Below are 19,548 nucleotides of genomic sequence, written 5' to 3' on the forward strand. Positions count from 1 at the left end.
ACTATGAAGAATACAATAAACACAAGGTTACGCATGACACAGTATAATTGGTTACACAGGGTATATACCACTCCTCAAAAATTAAAAAAAATGGGATTCAACATTATCGGATAGATGTTTTCATTGTAAGAAGGAAATGGAAACAACTTTACATGCAACTTGGGCATGTACGAAAGTAAATATGTTTTGGGAAGAATTAAATCAGGTATTAAATAAAATTACAAAAAATAACATACCAAAAAAACCAGAGATATTTCTTTTAAGTAACATAAGAAGTAGAGAATTAGGCCTCAAATTGGATAAAGTGCAAAAAAAAATTCATTATGATAGCCTTAGTGATAGCAAAAAAATGTATAATGTCAACTTGGAAAATGGAAGCAAGCATGAGTATACAGCAATGGTACATGGAAATGAATAAATGTATTCCATTGGAAAAAATAACATATAATTAAAAAAAAATAAAGTTACATTATTTGAACAAATTTGGGAACCATACATGGAACACATTAGAGAGCTTGCCTACGACCTCCATCCCCTAAAATGAGAATGAAAATGACAAGAAGACAAAACTACTAGATTCAGTGTGTAATAAATAGATGATGCATTTTTCTTGTTTATTTTCCTTTGTGTGAAGATATTGTTTTATTGTATTGTAGATGTTGAATATTTATGGGTTTTGGAGAGGGGTGGGTAGAGGGAAAGGGGGGAGCAAAGACCACTGTGTAAATTTAATGAGAAACGTTTGTACATATTTTGGTTGATATGGTTCATTGTGTGAAAAAAATATATAATTTAAAAAAAAGTTTATGCCAAGTGGAGTCTTCCAGAGGGTAATGTGGAATATCCACTTGAGTTAGAAAACAAATCAGAAATTAGTGCTTGGGGTAAAGATGAAGGGAGGCAAGAAAAGGAAAACCTTTGGATCCCCCTTTGCCACTATTGTACAAAACCTGGTCATGCGATAGCAAATTGTTCCGTGCTGAGAGAAAAGATGAAAAATGGAGTTCTACCTTCTGGTCCTAGTGAGAAGTTTATGACTAGTAGGGAGGTTAGATTAGTTCATCCATTTGATGAGAAAAAGACAGATTCTACCTAAGATGCGCAGTCACTCGAGCTATGGATACAAAGCTTGCCAGTACTGATGGTGCTGTGCAGACTAATTTAAATGGGACTGAAATCTGTGAAAGTGCAAAACAGCACTCAGATTGTCATGACCTGCCAAAGGCTTTACATCCTTCTTATTGGACCAGAATTCTGATGTTAAACCAGAGAGTGAGGATTTGTCGCTGCTGGAGTTAAGGTACTTCTGAAGGCTCCACAGGTCAACATGGAGATCGGAGGAGAGGAGAGCTTACCTACCTGTTTGACTGCTTTCCACAGGATTCAAGAGTGAGGATATGGATGAGCCTGGAGTAATTGGTCCTCCAAACACATTAGAAGGGGTCAAGCTGTATGACGAACCAGGTAGGGAAAAGACCTGAAGAGAAAAATCAGCTCAATCACAACAGTTAACATTAAAGCATCTCTTGTTATATTAATTGATCATGTCTATTGTCATATACACATTCACTGAAATTCTCACTTGCTGCACCTGAATAGGTACTTTGCAAAATAAATAAAATATAAACACATACTAAATAATTCAATTGAAAAGACAAAAATACACAAAAAGTAGATTATTCGCGTTATCATAGTGCAAGAAAGATTTAAACAGAAACTAAAACGAAGGAGAAAGCTGATGTGGGATTTTCAATTTGGAGGTTTGAGACTACCGAATTTTCAACATTATTATGAGGCAGCTCAATTTAAATTTCTTAGTGCATTAATGAATACGGAGGACCCACCTAGTTGGGCAAAGATAGAAATGGCAGTTATTTTAGAAAAATTTCCACATGAGTTTTTGTTTCGATGGAATAAAAATTTATTACGAACTTATGATGTACCCATATTGAAACATTTATTGAATTTATGGACAAGTAAACTTAATAAATTGGGGCTTAAAAATAAATGGTCTGGGCGATTGCCATTATATAATAATCAACTTGTTTCTTTTACAATCTCCAATATTACTTTGAAACAATGGGAAAGGAAAGGAATAAAAAATGTATCAGATTTTTTTTTGAAGGATGTTTTTGTTCTTTTGAGGAATTACAAAGGAAATTTGGTATTAGTGGAAATTCTGTATTTGTATATTATCAGTTAAGATCATTTGTAAAACAGGCCGACATATGATTTTATTGCCTGAAACTAGTTTTGAGAAATATGTACTTTCTATACCAAAAAAGGGGTATATATCTGATTTGTATTGTATTTTACAAGAAAATGAAAACAAGACAGATTGGGATAAAGATAAGTTGAAATGGGAAAAAGATTTAGGTTCTATAATAGCTGAAGAAGCCTGGATGGAAATTTGTCAGAATAGTATTCGGAAATTGATTAATGCTAGATTAGTGATGATTAATTATAATTTTATACATCAATTATATTTAACACCAGAGAAATTAAAAAAGTTTGGTCTTAGTAAGGTAGATTGTTGTTTTCGTTGTGATCAGACGGCTAATACTTTTTTACATAGTTTGGTTTTGTGATCGATTGCAACAGTTTTGGAAAGGTATTCAATCTATATTTAATAGTTTATATAATATCTATGTTGTATTAGATCCTGATATATTTTTATTAGGGAATATGCAATCATTAATTGATTTAGGCTTAAATGATTATCAGATTTATCTATTTAGCCTTAGCAGTGGCTAAGAAATGTGTAGCGCTTACTTGGAAAGATAGAAATATACTAACCTTAGATAGGTGGTATTTAGAGATGAAGTCTTGTTTAATTATGGAAAAGGTATCTTTTTCAATTCAAGATAAGATGTCTTTTTATAAGCTGAAGTGGACTCTATTTGTTAAGTACTTGCAATTAAGTTTGATTTAAATATGTTTTATGTGTGATATTTTAGATTTGATAACTTTTTTTATTAATATTTTTACTTGTTATTTTCTTTTGTTTGTGAGTGTTTTTTTATATATATTACTAACTATTAATTCTTCACTCTTTATTTTGGGGGGAAGGGTGGTTTTTTTTAGTGGCTGTATATATGGGGGGGTAGACTGACTTGAGTTAGGTTATTAATGTTGTGTTGCAATAATTACTTTATTTTTATTTTTCTTTAAATGTAATTTCTTTGTTTTATTCATGGAATAAAATCTTTAAATAAAGTTTAAAAATAAAAGAAACTAAAATGAAGGACATGATCTGGCTATTTTTTGCAATTTGGTTGCTGAATCTGTACAAATTAACTGTGGTATTTTCACTGTATATTAACAGCTCCACTTCTGGAAACAATTTCATTGATACCTTGGCCTGAAATTTCTGTTTTGCTTTTACTTTAAAGAAGGTAGCACAGGTAGAGAAGAAACCATTTGGGATGGTTGCCTTAATCGATCGGGACATTGAGTACAAGTGTCATGGCATCATGTTGAAGTTATACAAGATGTCAGCACGGGCATGCTTGGAATATCGTGGTCAAGTTTAGTTTCTAACTGTAGCGAGGATATTATAAAATTGGAAAGGGTATAGAAGAGGTTTACAAAATTAGATTAGGGAAGCTGAGTTATTGTGAGAGATGGAAAAAAAACTAGGCCTGTTTACCTTAAAGCACAGGTTGAGAGGAGACAGCATGTAGGCAACATGTGTTTTGCACAATCCTATTACAGCACCGGGGCCAGCAACCTAGCTTCGAATCCAGCACAGTCTCTAAAGTGTTTGTACATCCTCCCTGTGTCTGTGTGGGTTTCCTCCCGGTGCTCTAGTTTCCTCCCATTCTTCAAAATGTAGTGGCATTGTAGGTTATTTGGGGTATTTAGGATGAGTGGTGGGGGGTGGGATAGGAACTGGTGGCTACAGAAATCTACCAAGGGAAAAACTCTGTGGTTGGTGGCTTGTAGGTCGGAAGGGCCTGTTACCATGTCTAAATTTAAAATGTATCTACCTGCTATGGCTGCATCGAGACCTGCTGAGTTCCTCCAGCATTTCTGGGTTGATTTAGGACATTCTACGGTTGTGAAAGAACATCAAACTGCAGCTGTTTCAGGATAATTGATCCAGCTCCACTTGTATAAAGTTACTGAGCAGGATGTCAGGACTACTAACTCCACTAAAACAGCACAAACAGCTGAAGACCCAACCTCTCCTCCCCTTCTAAGTACTTTCAGGAGAACAGGTTTCTTTTATTACACTTTACCAAATGTTCTGAGGTTTCTGTGTCAGGCCATTTAACACACTGCAGTCACACCTCTTGTCCTGCCCAACAATTCTGTAATTGGTTCTTAGCTCTGGGTTGAACAGCTCACTTTGATACTGCTGTGAGTATACTCCCTCCTCTCATCACTGAAGATCACGTTTATCCCATTCAAGTGGCATTTCCATTTTTAAAACACTTCAATGACCTTGAAGAAGGGCTCAGTCCTGAAATGTCAGTAATATATCCTTACCTCCTAAGGACGCTGTGAGACAGCATTTCCGCATGTTTTTTTACTTAAAACACTGCAAGACGAGTTTATGTTACAGAGTAGCCGAGCTTCCTTCATCCAATGTCTTGCAGATGAAATCAGCCGTGATCTCAATGAATGGTGGAGCAGGCTCGATGGGCCAGATGGCCGACTCCTGCTCCTATTTCGTATATTCTTATATCAGTGGGAGAAAAAAAGTTCCTCCATCCAGCAAATTTTTTTTTCCACAGAAACATTTTGCCCAAGCCTGACGAGTCCTTTTGCGCACTGTGGTTGTAATTGTGACAACACTTCAATCAAAAACAACTTCATTTGGCTCCAGGGTGCTTTGGCACAGGTTTTATTTTTAATTTTGTTTGCAGAGAGCAGCAGAGAGAATGCCCTCGGCACTACCACCCCACTCCTCTGCTCCTTCCCACGCCACCTCAGAGCAGATGAAGCCTCAGTTCACAGACCCACCTGTGACCTGCTCTGCCTGCTGCTCTGAGACTCTCAGCTTTAACCCCATGGCTTTTTCATCCGTGGTGGAGTTCTCCTAATCATTCCAGCACTGACCATTTAAAGAGCTTGCCTTTTTCTTTATTGTGAGCAATAAAGGATCAATGACCCTCAAAGTAATGATTTTAATTTGAACTCAAGTTGACCATGAGGCAACACAGTAGCTGAGCAGAAGAGGGCAGTGCTGGGGGCTTGTCACCTCACCTGGCTGTACAGTGGGTGAGAAAACTGACCAGCAAATGCCAGGTGAAAACATTCTGAGTGCACAGGATGCATATACACTGTGGGTAAGGTGTTTCCTGTGTCTTTCTGCTCCCCGGCAGGGCAAGGGTTAAGGGGGAATGAGCCAGGTTAGGTGTGGGGTTACGTGGAGATGTGCCGTCTGCGCATCACTGGTTGATATCGAGCCAGCAGATGGCAGTCCACACTGACCCGCAGAGTCCTCGCACAATTAGGATTAAAAATGTGTTAACATGCCTTTGAGTACTAAGGAACAGTCTGAGGAAAATAACAGGAAAACTGCTGGTGGCTACTCTTTGTGGCATCTTCATAGTAGAAAAGAAAGCCATTATGCAATATATTGTGTTAGCTCCCTGGAAAAAGATACCAGAGAACTGTATCCACCACCAGTCACATCTTCCCCTCTCTGCTTTCTGCAGGGAGTACTCCCTCCAGGTCTCCCTCATTCACTCATCGCCCCCTTGGTACCTACCCCTGTGAGTGCAGGAAATACTACACTTGCACCCACACCACCATTTTTGGTAACAAACAGCCCAAGTGAAGCAACACTTCACTTGTGAATCCGTGGGAGCCATCTATGTATCCAATTCACCCATTGTGATCTCCTCTACATCAGAGAGACTGGTCATAGACTGGGAGGTTGCTTTATTGAGCACCTTTGCTTTGTCAGTTGCAATAGTAGGGATCTCCCAGTAGCCAACCATTTAAATTCCACACACCATTCCCACACCAACATGGCTGTCCATGATCTCATTCATTGTCAGGCCAAGGCTATCCACAAACTGGAGGAGCAACACTTAATATTCCGTCTGGGCTCTCTCCAACCAGACAGCTTTAACATCAAATTCTCCTGTTTCCATTAAACCCCTCCCCTTTCATTTTCCCTATCCCTCTTTCTCCTTCCAGCTCTCCACCCTCTTCCCTTCCCTCTCCATTCAGAGAGCTACCCTTCCCCCATCACCTCAGCTTTTTTCTCTTCTATCCACCTACCCATATCCACCTATGGCCTCTTATTGGTTAGCATGTCTTCCTCCCCCTTCCCCTTCCTCCCTCCTCTCCTCTTCCCCCCCCCCCCACCCCACCATACCTTTTTATTCAGATGTCAAGGTAGATAAAAGGCTCAGGCCTGAAATGTTTGTTACTCTATTTCCTATAGACACTGTGTGGCCTGCTGAGTTTCTCCAGCATTTTGGTGTGAGGCAAGACAATTTTGAAGATGCACCTCGTCCAACTGCATTTGCTGCTCTCCTCAACATTGGTGAGACCAAACACACTACGAAAGCTTCGTCGAGCACTGTCTCTCTGAATTTGGATGCAAGCTGGAACACCAGCTATTTTAATTCCCCACATCATTCCCACACAGACTCATCCATTGCCAGGGTGAGGGGAAAAGCCTCCTTGGGGAATAACACATTCCTCTGGGATAACCCAAAACTCAAAGTTCATATAGTTGGGTTTTCCAATTTTAGATAGCCCCAGCCGATCTAGTTCCGCTGTTTCAATCTGTCCTTTCTCCAACACCTCCCAGCAGTCCCACCTTAATGGGCTCCTCCACTATCTGTCTCTCCATCTCATGAAAGTGGGATTTGTCCAGTATTCTGTCACCTCTTGGCCCCTCCCCATCTCCATCCCTTTTTATGCTTGCTGTCCCCCCTTCCCACCTTTGTCTTTACAAAGGGTCCCAATCTGAATTGTTGACTCACCATTTCCCTCCAGGGATGCTGAGTGACCTTCTGAGTCTCTCCAGCCTCTTTGTTCACCAGCAGAACAGCTTGGCACAGGAAAAGACCCATCATCCCATCATGTACCTCCTGAACATGATGCTAAATTAACTTAAATCTCTTCTGCCGGCCTTCTTTTTTCTTTGGCTTGGCTTCGCGGACGAAGATTTATGGAGGGGTAAATGTCCACGTCAGCTGCAGGCTTGTTTGTGGCTGACAAGTCCGATGCGGGACAGGCAGACACGGTTGCAGCGGTTGCAGGGGAAAATTGGTTGGTTGGGGTTGGGTGTTGGGTTTTTCCTCCTTTGTCTTTTGTCAGTGAGGTGGGCTCTGCGGTCTTCTTCAAAGGAGGTTGCTGCCCGCCGAACTGTGAGGCGCCAAGATGCACGGTTTGAGGCGATATCAGCCCACAATATTACTCCATTCTATGCATTTTCACTTGTCCATGCAGACATCTCTTTAGTGCTACCATTGTGTCCAATTAAACCTAGACCATCAAGTACTGATGTGCATGCATCCAACTTACCAGCGCTTGGTCCAAAACCTACTGGAGCATGGCAAGAGTTTGTCTCGACACTTCTTTCATGTTGAGAGTTCCTGCCTCCACCATTCTGTCAGATTACACTGGATAACGAAAATTTTGCTTCCTGAACTCTTGGTAGATTTTGAGTTGGTGATCATGAAAATCACCATAATATTTTCCTATCTTGTACTGTTTTTACAGATAAAACCTATTTTTGTGATTTCCTATCATATTTTAAGTCTGCTTCAAGCATACAAAACCAGGAAGTGCAACGTGTCATTGAAAATTTATTTTCACATTTGCACTTGGACGTCTTCCCTGCTGATCTTGGTGCAGTCAGTGACAAACACGGTGAAAAGTTTCACCACGACACTGCAACCGTGGAAACAGTATCAAGGCCACTGGAACCCATCAATGTTGGCTGACTATTACTGGACACTGACACAAGAGGCATCAGATACTGAGTACAAACGAAAATCAGCGTCAAAATATTTTTAGGTCAGTTGAACTAATGCAATGTGTCAGTATCATTATGCAATTAAACATACTAAATTCAATAATGTAAAGCTTGAGGTTGTCTATTATAATCCTCAATTTTTTTTCAGAAAGCAAACATTTTGAAAAGATTTGTTGTCCAGTATAGTGGGTTCCAAACTCGAGGCACCTCTGGGTGACAAAGTATTTCCTTACACTCCCTCTGAACCCCTTATTCTTTACCTTGAAACTTCTTGACATCTTGCTTTGGGGAAGAATTTATTCAATTCTTGTTCGAAAATTACCTCTTCTTCCTAGTAGTCCCTCAAAATCAGGGAATATGTACTTGAAATGTTGAAACGTTTCCAGGCACCATGCTTCCACAGGGAAAGGGTATGCTTGCACATGAGATAGCGCGCAGGAGATTTGCCAAGATGTGGCTTAGACACAAGGCCTTTAGTTAAGATGAGAGATCAGACAGGTTGGCTTTGTTTCTGCTGGAGTGAGAAAGGTTGAGGGATGAGCCGACAGAAGTGGACAACAGCCCTCACTACTTTGCTCTTGGCCAAATTTTCTTCTCAGGAAAGGAGAACCCATGACCCACTGACTCAGAGCCATCCACTTGTAGCACATGGCCGGAAACAAGCGAATGGGCAGAAGAGAAGAGGGAAGGCTCACCTTGAGGCGCCGCTCTTACCTGGGTAGAACTGATGGAGGCAGTGGCAGCCAGAGACCCGGGCAGCGACGGACGGCTGAGGTGCATCAGGTGGGAGGTGCGGTGATGAGCTAGGATGTTGGAGGAGAGTGGGGTGCTGCAGCAGGCTCCTAGCACCCCACCACTGAGTGACAAGGGAATCTCCTTATTTGCATAGACGCCTAGCAGACCAGACAGAAGCAACAGATATTTGGCATTAGCGACAAAACCAAGCAATTCCAACCACTCCACTACCAGTGATGACTACCAAAACTTAAGTGAAGTCTGCCGTGATTGTAGTAAAAACGCACAGAAATGCTGGAGAAACTCAGCTGGTCTCACAGCGTCCACAGGAGGTAAAATATATAACCAATGCTTTGGGCCTGAGCCCTTTTCCTTTGAGGAAGGGCTCAGGTCCGTAACGACAGTAAATATATCTTTACCTCCTATGGACACTGCAAGACTGGCCGAGTTCCTCAAGCATTTCTGTATGTTTTTAATACAAAAACTCAAACCCATTAGAACAGGGAGAGAGCTGCCAATCAATTCACGAGGTAGTGCAGTTGAGTCTGGCCTTAAGGGTGGATCGTCTCATTACTTGGAGTTGTAGAAGGGAGCTATTGGAATCCTGGAGAAAGTCTTGCAACGATAGAAGTTTACATAAACAATGACTCATCACAAAATGAGTATGATTGAGAAACAGTTACTGTTGAACAGCATAAAATGTAAATAGAAGAATCAACTAGAATTTTTTTTTAGTTTTGGCTGAATTAAGCTTGTGAGCAAAGTTACTCAGAGGGACAGCATGTAGTGGTTAACACTGTTCGAATCCTGTGCTGTCTGTAACAAGTTTGTACGTTCCCATGTGTCTGTGTGGGTTTCCTCCCACTGTTCAAAACGTACTGGGGGGGGTTGTAGTTCAAATGGGTGTAATCGAGCAGCACGGACTCATGGGCCAAAAGGTCCTGTTACTGTGCTGTAGGTATAAATTTTAAAAAATTTAAAAACGGTAATACAGAAGGCACAGGAAATTATTGAGAGCACAGTCTGGGGTGAAGAATGACATGCTTATGTCGCTCATTGGCCTTCCCAGACTGGGTGAGCCTGAACTATTTATGCAGCTCTGATCTTTGCCTATCCTGTGTAACAATGCATGAGAATTCAGGAATCCCTGATAGAAAGAGAGCCAGGAGATAGTCTTAAACATCAGAATCTGACCAGTGAACCTGTCACTGAAACATCTCTTTTTTTAAAAAAAAATGATAAGATTTGTGTTTCCTGGTTTTCTGATATTCTATCCCGTCACTGTTGCCCTCAGAGTTACAAAGTCCGATGCACGGAAACAGACCCTTGCCCATCCCCCTCCCCGAGTCCATAGCAAGCATCGAGTGCCCATGACACATCCTACTTTAAACTTATTTTACTCTCCCCATATTCCCATCAGCTTCTTCCCACCTCATCCGCCACAAATGTACCCCTCACCCACACACCAGGGGCAATGTACAGCCACTAATTCATCTACCAAACTGCATGTCTTGGGAATGTGGGAGGACACCGGAGCATCTGGGGTAAAGACACCCAGCCACAGGGCAGATGGGCAAACTCTATATGGACAGCGTCAAAGTCCAGGATTGAACCAAGGTCCCTACAGTGTGTGGCAGGGTGTCTACTCACTATGCCAGGGTGCTCCCTTTCAGATTACGTGAGTTCAATCCCATTCTAAGGAGTTGGGGATTCCATGCCATCCAGGAGCCGTATCCAAGCACAACCAACACCCTGCTGCTTGCTGCGAGGTTGAGCCTCAGGTCTGTTGATTTGCTTTAGTGTCAGACCCCATCTGTCAGGAGACTTTGAACCTGCTCTGCGTTACTTTGCTCTTAACAATGCCTACCGTATATAAGCGCGTTTAATAGATGAATTTTGTGGACCAATTTTTAGGGTAAAATTCTGCGGATCGATTAATACATGCATATGACATTTGACTGCGTTAAGTACATGCGTCATTTGATGCCATGGGATCTCGACCAACCAGGAGGTACATCCGTGTTCAGCAGTGGGAGCTCGGATGGGCGGGAGGGGGGGGGGGGGGGGCTAGGGCCTGGAGAGAGTCTGTTGATAGGGCGTTGGGGAGCTCAGATGGCAGGTGGCTGGGGAGTTGAGAACTCAAGATGGGTGGGCGGCCGGGGCATTGGGAGCTTGGATGTGTGGGTGGCTGGAGCCTAGGCGATAGTCTGCAGTTGAGGCATCAGGACCTGGTTTGGGCCAGGTGGCTGGGGCCAAAATTAGGTAGGCATGGAGTCAACCTGTGCACGTGATATATGGAAAATACCAGATTTTTGCGCCAAAAATAGCGGTCAACTTTTTATACATTATCGACTCAGGATTTTGGGGAAATCTCTTCCCTCTGAATAATTACAAACTCCCCACACCAATAAATAACCAAGGTGCACAAGCTTTCAGTCTTCATGAACATATCCCCTTGAGTGGTTGGTTCACAGAGAATAAAATGGCGATGCTGCCAGAGCTTCTGTAACAGCAGCACTGCAGCTGCAGTGGACCCAGGGAGAAGACACTCAGCACTCCCCCATGGGGACCTACCACCCAGTCCTACCGCCAACAGCTCCATAGAGGCTTGAAACAGCCTGTTAAAGAGGCTATCGGTGTTTTAATTTAAAATCCTGTGACTGTATGGTCTGGGCCCAAGATGGCAGCACGTGTATTCAGCAGCATTGGAGTCTCCAGGGAAGCAGCAGAATGGCGCAGGGTGCCAGAAATGGGGAGAGCATGCCCTATTGAGAAGGAGAAGTAAAGGAGTCAGCCCTAAAGACAGTGACAACGGTGGCTGAATGATGCACACAGGCGGCGAGCTGCTGCGAATTTTGCGCAAGGAACCCACACAGGCTGTGGGCAATGAGGTCAAAGTACTCTCACCAGGCTGCGGGCTGCTGGAGTCTGGCTCAAGGCAATGGGATTCGAGAGGATCCCGAAGACAAGAATGGCTCCCGAAGGGCCCTGGGTGCTGAAGGTTTGCGCATTGTGTCAGAGGTTTGAATTTGAGCTCGAGTTGCTGATGCTTTGAACTGGAGTCTTGTGTGGCTGCAGAGGCTCCAGAAGAACTGAAGGAGAATCCATGGGCACTCAGTTTTGCATCTCTTTCTCTGACTGTAAGGGATGCCAGACAATGCCTATGGCAACTCTTTGTCTGCCTTATGGCAGATTAAAGGCAATTTTGTATATTATTACATTTCTGTTTTATTGTATGGCAATAAGTATGCATGGGTTCAATCCCAGGCTGGGGAATTGAAGGCTCTTCATTTGGTCTTGGCTCTACTTGTCTGGGGTGGGTGGGAAAACGACCAGGTAGTTTATAAATCTGTTGGATAAGAAACTCGGGCATATTTTACATGAATATATCCAGGGCAAATGTATGAAAATCTGTTGGAGCAGAATACAACGATGATGAATCTGATGATGAATCCCATGCCATATGTACTACAGTAAAAGCCCTAAAATCTTGACTGCTCAGGGATTGGGATTGGTCAGATTTTCAGATTTTCCTGATTCACAGGCAGTTCATCAAGTGCTTACGTGATGTCTGCATGCACACAATTCACGCTTGGATGAGTTTATGAGAAATGCAGAATCTCGAGTGGTCTGGAATTCAGGTGAGAGTTTTTGAGAAATCTGGATTCTTGGGTGATCTGGATTTCTGGCATCTGGATTTTTGGACTTTTACTGTACTTTAGAAATTCGACTAAGACTAACAACATAACCCTTATCAAATGTGCACAGAATATTATAATTTCTCCTATTGCTGGGAGAATGAATCACATCATTCGGAGGTGTTCCTGTCAATGGAATTCTAGAACAACCATATTTGACCAATATTATTTCCTCCCTTTCAGTCTCCTCTTTATTTTGCTGACCACACCTTATGGTGACAATCCCTACTACCCCAACCACCTTCTCCATTCCCCACAATGGTCTCTAACCCTGACTCAAACCCCCCCCCCCCCACAAACTCTGGATTCTGACTGTCTCAGCCTTGCTCCCCCCACCAACCCCACCCTTCCCCCCACTTGGCCAGGGGACGTGTTACTGGCAATGGATGTATCAGAAGATTTCCCTCTCGCGCTTAGTCATGGCACGGCAGGTGAAAGAAACCTCGTTGGGCTGCTGAGTTACATCAACTACCTGGACCTTTGCAGGAGTGATGCCACAACTAAAGGCCACTAAGTGCACCTTCCCTGGCACTCACGAACATCTAGACCATGCAATTAAATGGGGATCAACTTCCAAGGAAAACCAAATTATGCTGGAGCATCCAGTATCACACCCAAACCAGGGGTGTAGATGAAAATATTCCACTTCCTTACTAACCTCCAACTCTTCATGGCTTTTGATCAATGGTCAATGACCTGAACTGAGAGGGGAGGGGAAATGGGGGTTGACACGGAGTCTCTGGATAGTTCAACTGCTCCAGTAACCTGGGTTTGATAGGACCTGTGGTGTCTGCGTGTTCTGCCTGTGACTGTTTAGCTTTCCCTGTGACTACGGACGGAAAATTAGCAAGGGGTGTTAATAGGCATGTTAGCAGGTCACAGGGAAATAAGCGGGAGAAATGGGATCCAATGGATTGCTATAGAGATCTGGTAAAAACTCAAGGGGCCAAGTGGCCTTCTATATCAGTGGTTCTCAACCTTTTTTCCTCACTCACATACCACCTTAAGTAATCCCTTACTAACGTCAGAGCACCATTATATATTAATTGGAAAAAAAAAGCCTGAGAACCCCTGTCATAAGGAAATATGAAATATGGGGAAGAAGATGAATCCCATCCTCAAAATGTTGTGATAAAGATTTAAAAAACCCTTCCTCACCCCCAGATGTAGCAGTGTTTTTCAGCCAGTGGGATCACGGAGACAACACTTTGCACACACCAAGAGTAATGCTAAAACAGTTTTTGATTTGTGATGTTGATTGAAGGGTGAATGTTGGCCAGGATAACATGGAGAGGTCTGCTCCCTCAGTGTGCCAGGGAATTTGCCCTGGAACCACCATGCCATTTGGAAGATGGCAGATGTAACTGGGCAGCACTCCCTCAGCACTGAGGTCTTTGTGCTCAGGTGTCTGGTGCAGGACTGGAACCATTAAAGTGCAGGACCATGAAGCACCTTTAGGCAGGTGTCAGATGTCATGGTGCAGTTCTGTGGGGAAAGGAAGCTAACATGGTAAAAATCCACAGAAATGGTACAGACCAGGTAACACTAAAAGGCTGGAGAAAGTCTAAATGTCTTATTAAAAGAAGCCACAGCAAGAAATTTGATAAAAGGGAGCACTCGAGGGAATTTAAAGTTAACAGCAAGAGGGAAGAACTGAGAGAAAACAACATGGAGAATCACCACAAAATGAAAAACGAGGAAGGTCACTGTGTGTAGGCTGGTGTAAACAGAATAACAGAATCAGGGTCTTTGAAAGAGAATTGCACACACTGCAGTGAGAAAAGTGTTTGATGGTTAATAGGGAGAAGAACTGGATTGCTCTTCTAAGAGCTAGCTTGCACCTAATGGTACCTACCTACAGGGAAGATATCAATTAAATTGAAAAAGTATGGAGAAAATCTACAAGGATGTTGCTGGAACTTACAGGGAAAGGCTGAACAGGTTCCTGGAGCGTCAGAGACTGATGGGGAGATTTGATAGAGGTGTACAAAACTAGGAGGGCTATAGATATGGAAAATGCAAGCAGGCTTTTTCGACTGAGGTTGAGCGAGACAGGGTTATAGACAATAATAGACAATAGACAATTGGCCTTTCGAGCCAGCACTGCCATTTTTCCAATCATGGCTGATCATTCTCTGTCAGTATCCATTCCCTGCCTCATCCCTATAACCCTCAACTCCCCTCCCCACAAGAGTCTTAACTAACTCCCTTTTGAACATATCCAGCGAATCTGCCCCAGCCACCCTCTGTGGCAAAGCATTCCACAGAGGACATGGGTTAAGAGTTAAAGGTGAAATGTTTAAGGGGAACACTGAGGGAGCTTCTTCACTCAGAGGGCGGTGAGAGTGTGGAATGAGCTGCTAGCAGGAATGGTGGATGTGAATTCTGACATTTTAGAGAAATTTGTGAGGGGTATGGAGGGCTATGGTCCAGGTGAAAATCGATGAGACTAGTCAGACTAGATGGGCCGAAGAACCTGGTTAGTGCTGTAGTGTTCGATAGGCCATATGGTCTCATCCATTATCATAACAATTCCAAGAAATTGCAATGGCAAACATATTGAAGCAAATGGAACGGCACTTAGAAGGGCAATGGAACAACAATAAATGTCCTCATTACAGGGTGGTTGACAACCAGTGCAGAAAAAAATACAGGGAAAATGTCACAAGGTGAAGGAACAGGAAGTGAAAGGAATGGAATGGAGTGGTGCAAGGGCAGGGTGAAGGGGGAGGCTCACACGTGGACCAGAACACCAGCTTGGAAAATATGGACTGAATGGCCTCTTGGAGTGGAATGAATTCTATTTAGTCATCAGGACGGAGATGTTGAGATGTACTTGCTATTGAGTGATGATAACTTTACAGTCTGATACTCAACATTTAACTATTATTTTTCCTCTCTGTTTTTCACCTTGTTTCACACACACCTGGCATTGGCCCAGACAGACCCCACCAAACCCTCAACAATGTTTGCTCACTAATCAATGTGCCAGTGCCCATGTGCATCAGTGACTCACCTCAAATCGCCTCTCCTTTCTGGGTGAAAGGACCTCGCTTCCACTCGGTGGCTTCCTCGCCACCCAGGCCGAGAACTTGCTATTTAGGAAAGGGAGATTCTTGCATCAGATGCTCCATAGCAAGCCAACACCGGAAGAACATTCTTTCTTAAACTACTTAGCGATCAACCCTGTTTCCCACATGGTCAGACTGTAAATCTACCACCATTTTGGAAGTAAACAAGAAATCTGCAGATGCTGGGGTCTGGTGCAGTGCACGAAGGAGCTGGAGAAACTCAGCAGGTCATGTAGCATTCATGGGGAGTAAAAGGCAGGTGATGTTGCAGGCCTGAGTCCTTTTTCAAGACTGCCGTAAATCAAGCAGACAGGGGGCTGAATTGAAAAGGTGGGGGAGGAGGTGAAGAGGAAGGGGCTGGAGCACAGAAGGCAGGGAAGAGGCCATAGGTGGATATGGGTGGAAGTGCAGAAGCTAAGAAGTGACGGGCGAAGAGAGCAGAGGGCTAAGAAGGGTGAGGCAGGGTGGAGTTGGTAGATCTGGTATGACAACCGTCCATACATCCGTAAGTTTATAAGGAGGTGATTCAAAGTGAGGTAGGTGCTACCTTCATGGATTCTTGAAGGCTGGTGCCCTGGGATGTGGGATCAGGGGTACTTGGGATCTGGCAAGTGGTGCCACGTCATCATTGCAGGCTTGGACGCGGTGAGCTTCAGTGACTCCATTAAAGTCTCACAATACAGAAGTGACCATTTCGTCATCGCGCCCACGCTGGTTCTTTGGAAGAATTTTTCAATTACTCCCCCATCCTTCACCCTTTACCCAGACCACATAAATGCTTTCCTTTTCAAATATATTGCTTAAACATTACTGCTGAATTGGCTTTCACTACACTTTCAAGGAAGATCCCTGCTTCAAAGAGTTATAAATTACAGTTGAATTTAAATTCAAATTTAGACACACAGCACAGTAACCGGCCCTTCTGGCCCACGAGCCCATGCTGCCCAAATATCCCAATTAACCTGCAACCCCTGTATGTTTTAAAAGGTAGGAAGAAACTGGAGCACCCAGAGGAAACCCATGCAGACACGGGGAAACTCCTTATAGTCAGTGCCAGATTCAAACCCGGATCGCTGGATCTGTAATAGCATTGTGCCAACTGCTATGCTAACTTTACGCCCATTATTCCTCATAGGTATTTTCAAATCCATGTGCTGCGGTTTGCAATGGTGGATCTATATTTTCAAAGAGAGTAAAACACGAAAGTCTGTAGTGCTGTGATTGCAGTAAATTAACTGGTCTTAAAAAGTCAGTAATATTATCCTTACCTCTTATGGATGCTGTGAGACCAGCTGAGATGCTCCAGTATTTGCGATTTCTCTATATTTTCAAAGCCTTGCATCACCCTTTAGACCTCCATGCCAAGGGAATATCCTCTTGCTGTTATCTTCAGGCAGTAGATACAGAAGCCTGAAGACTAGCACTTCTAGGTTCAAGAACAGTTTCTCTCCAACAGCTATCAGGGTCTTAACCTCCTCTTGTTAAACTAATCAGGGGCGACACTGACACCACAAAATTCAAGTCTGAACTATTATAATGCCACAATATTTTTCTCGTACTGTGCCAACTGTGAATATTCAGCATCTCTCTATTATTTCTTTTTAATTTGAGTTAATGCACACTATTAAAGTTTCTATTTGCAAATTACCTATTTGGGTGTGGCATGTACCGTATATACATGTGTAATAGTCGATTTTGTGGACCAATTTTTAGGGTAAAATTTAAGAGGTCAACTATCACACTCATACTACATTTGACTATACTAAGTACCTGTGTTGTTCAAGGCATCGGGAGTTTCGATGGGCGATAGCCACGGTTGGGTGGGTAGGTCCATGGTCAGTCTTCGGGAGCTTGGATGGGTGGGTGGCCAGGTGATAATTCCGCGATCAGGGAATTTTTAGCTCTGATGAATGGGTGGCGGGGCCTAGGCGAGAGTCCTTGGTCGGGACAGCAGGAATTCCGATGGGCAGGTGAGTGGTCATGACTAGGTACTATATCCATGCTCAGAGCATTAGAAGCTTGGATGGATGGGTGGCAAGTTCGTTTTCAGGGTGTTGGGAGTTCAGATGGCTGGTCAGCTGGTGCATAGCCCAGTCCACAGTCGGGTTGTTGGCTGCAGCCAAAAATGGGGGGGGGGGGGGGGGGGGGGGGGGGGGGGAAGAAAGGGTTGACATTTACACATGATACATGGAAACTACTAGACTTTGGGGCCAAAGATGGCAGGGGGTGGTGGGGGCGAGACTTTTACATGGTATTGACTATTGCACATGTATAAACAGTAAGAATTTTGATGCATATGTACATTGTACAATGTGTATGACAATAAATTCATCATCATTATTATCGTTACCCTTTGCTAACTGATGGTCCTAATCCCTGGTACTATTCTATTAAATCTCCTTTGGCATCCTTCCCATCTCTGAGAGCACAGAAATGGACATAGACACCAAGCAGAAGGGTGGAGAGAACAACCACTCCAACCAGACTCCTGAACACGAGAGTCTGGCAAGCAAAGGATAAAGTTTGTCTGTGAAGCCTCTACAGTCAAATTGCCTGGCAGTGCAATTTGTGGGAAAGGCACAAGTCAGCAACTCCACGTATGAGAAAAGAGAACTGGAAGAGTGTAAAAAAAATGCACTAAAAGCAGGCTTCCTGCGACATAAAATTCAACTGCTGAGAATTCTGCCTTCCGACTTTTTTTTCCTTTCGGTCAGGTTGTCACCCAAAAGGAACTCCTCCTTATTCATTCTCATCACTCTCCACTGCACCCCTAGTTTCCTTTTGCAATCCTTCATCCAAGGGTGAGTTGGAGTGGCCATCGGTGATTGGCTGTGTTCGAAGTGTGTCATACACTGCCCCTTGTCCACCATTGGGTCCCCAATATATCAAACCACATGGTGCCTTTCATTCCCGCACTCAATCAGGAAAAGAGCAGGTCCTCCTGTATTCCATTTGAAGCTTTGGTAATGCAGTAGCACTGTGAATCCGGCATGCTGGGAACTTTGTTGGTGTGCACTGGCAAATTTTATTGATATTACACATTTTTAATTCACTTTGGTGTCAGATACACAGTATAATAATTAGCCAGTAACCCAGTTAAAAGGAGCACAAGAACTCATGAGTTTAAAGAGTTAAAGTTTAAACGTGTCACATTATACCCAGTAGAGTCAGAAGGGTTCTTCTCTGAACAGTCTCACAGGTTCTCTGTAACATTCATGCATAAAGAGCACAATTTACAGTGTAGGGTTCAATGAAAGGAAAGATCCATTAATCCCAAGCAAGAGCAGCATGAAAGTACTGTTGTGGGGTTCATTCAGGAGCCTGATGGCTGCGGGGGGAAACTGTCCTGAAGCCTACTGGCATGTGCTTTCACTGATGGGAGGAGGGAGAACGGGGTGTGAATCATGGATTATTAGAGATTCACTGTTCAGCAACGAGCCAAAACTCTGAGTGAGTTCTTTTAAGAAAGAGGACAATTGTTTGCTAATTACTCTTCAAGGTCCATCTGAACTGTCCTTGATCTGGCTTCAGGATTGGCTCTGGGTTTGGGATGGGAGAGGTCTGAGGTCAAACTGCAGGGATGAGGTGGTTATAAAGTGCGGTAGGGCGTACGCAAGCTGTGTGAGTAATGTGTGGCAGTGGCTTAGGTCAGACTGCACTATGAGCCTCCTGTTCCTTTTCCTGATTTCCACAGTACCCCCCCCCCAACCCAATTCCATCTCCTCCCACCCTGCCCCCTCAGTTTAAATGACACTGAGCACTTACCATTTCCAAGGCACCCCTGAACAGGATTAGCTCCTTTGCAGAAGCCACACAACTTGGTTGCCCAGCAACCAGCCTGCCCTGCCGGTGATCTGACTGTCCTATCTCTGCCTCTGGAGTGACAGGCTCTCCCTGTATGATCACCCCCCACAGCCCTGGCCACAGAGATTGGCTCTTCTGGTTGACATCTAAATGTCTGGCCATGAACCAAGCACAAAGCACAATGACCCCTCCCCACACTGTACACAGGACCATTATCCAGCACAGAGACAACCCACATTGTTTATAGCTATCACACAAATAAGCGAAACCATATAAAACTGGTGCTGGGTAA

General features: G+C 43.5%; 1 protein-coding gene across 5 annotated transcripts in view; it reads right to left on the minus strand.

The window, feature by feature from the left end:
• LOC138747616 (protein AF-10-like) overlaps positions 1-19,548 on the minus strand; it is a 222,294-nt gene that overhangs the window by 36,025 nt on the left and 166,721 nt on the right. For all 5 annotated transcript variants that reach the window (XM_069906998.1, XM_069907001.1, XM_069906997.1 and 2 more), the window contains 2 exons: positions 8,663-8,841; positions 1,360-1,477 (listed from right to left, as the gene is read on the minus strand). In XM_069906998.1, coding sequence (XP_069763099.1) covers positions 1,360-1,477; positions 8,663-8,841 — 297 coding nt within the window. The remainder of the gene's footprint in view (positions 1-1,359; positions 1,478-8,662; positions 8,842-19,548) is intronic.

This window comes from Narcine bancroftii, chromosome 12 (assembly GCF_036971445.1).
Source record: "Narcine bancroftii isolate sNarBan1 chromosome 12, sNarBan1.hap1, whole genome shotgun sequence".
In the NCBI taxonomy this organism is placed as follows: domain Eukaryota; kingdom Metazoa; phylum Chordata; class Chondrichthyes; order Torpediniformes; family Narcinidae; genus Narcine; species Narcine bancroftii.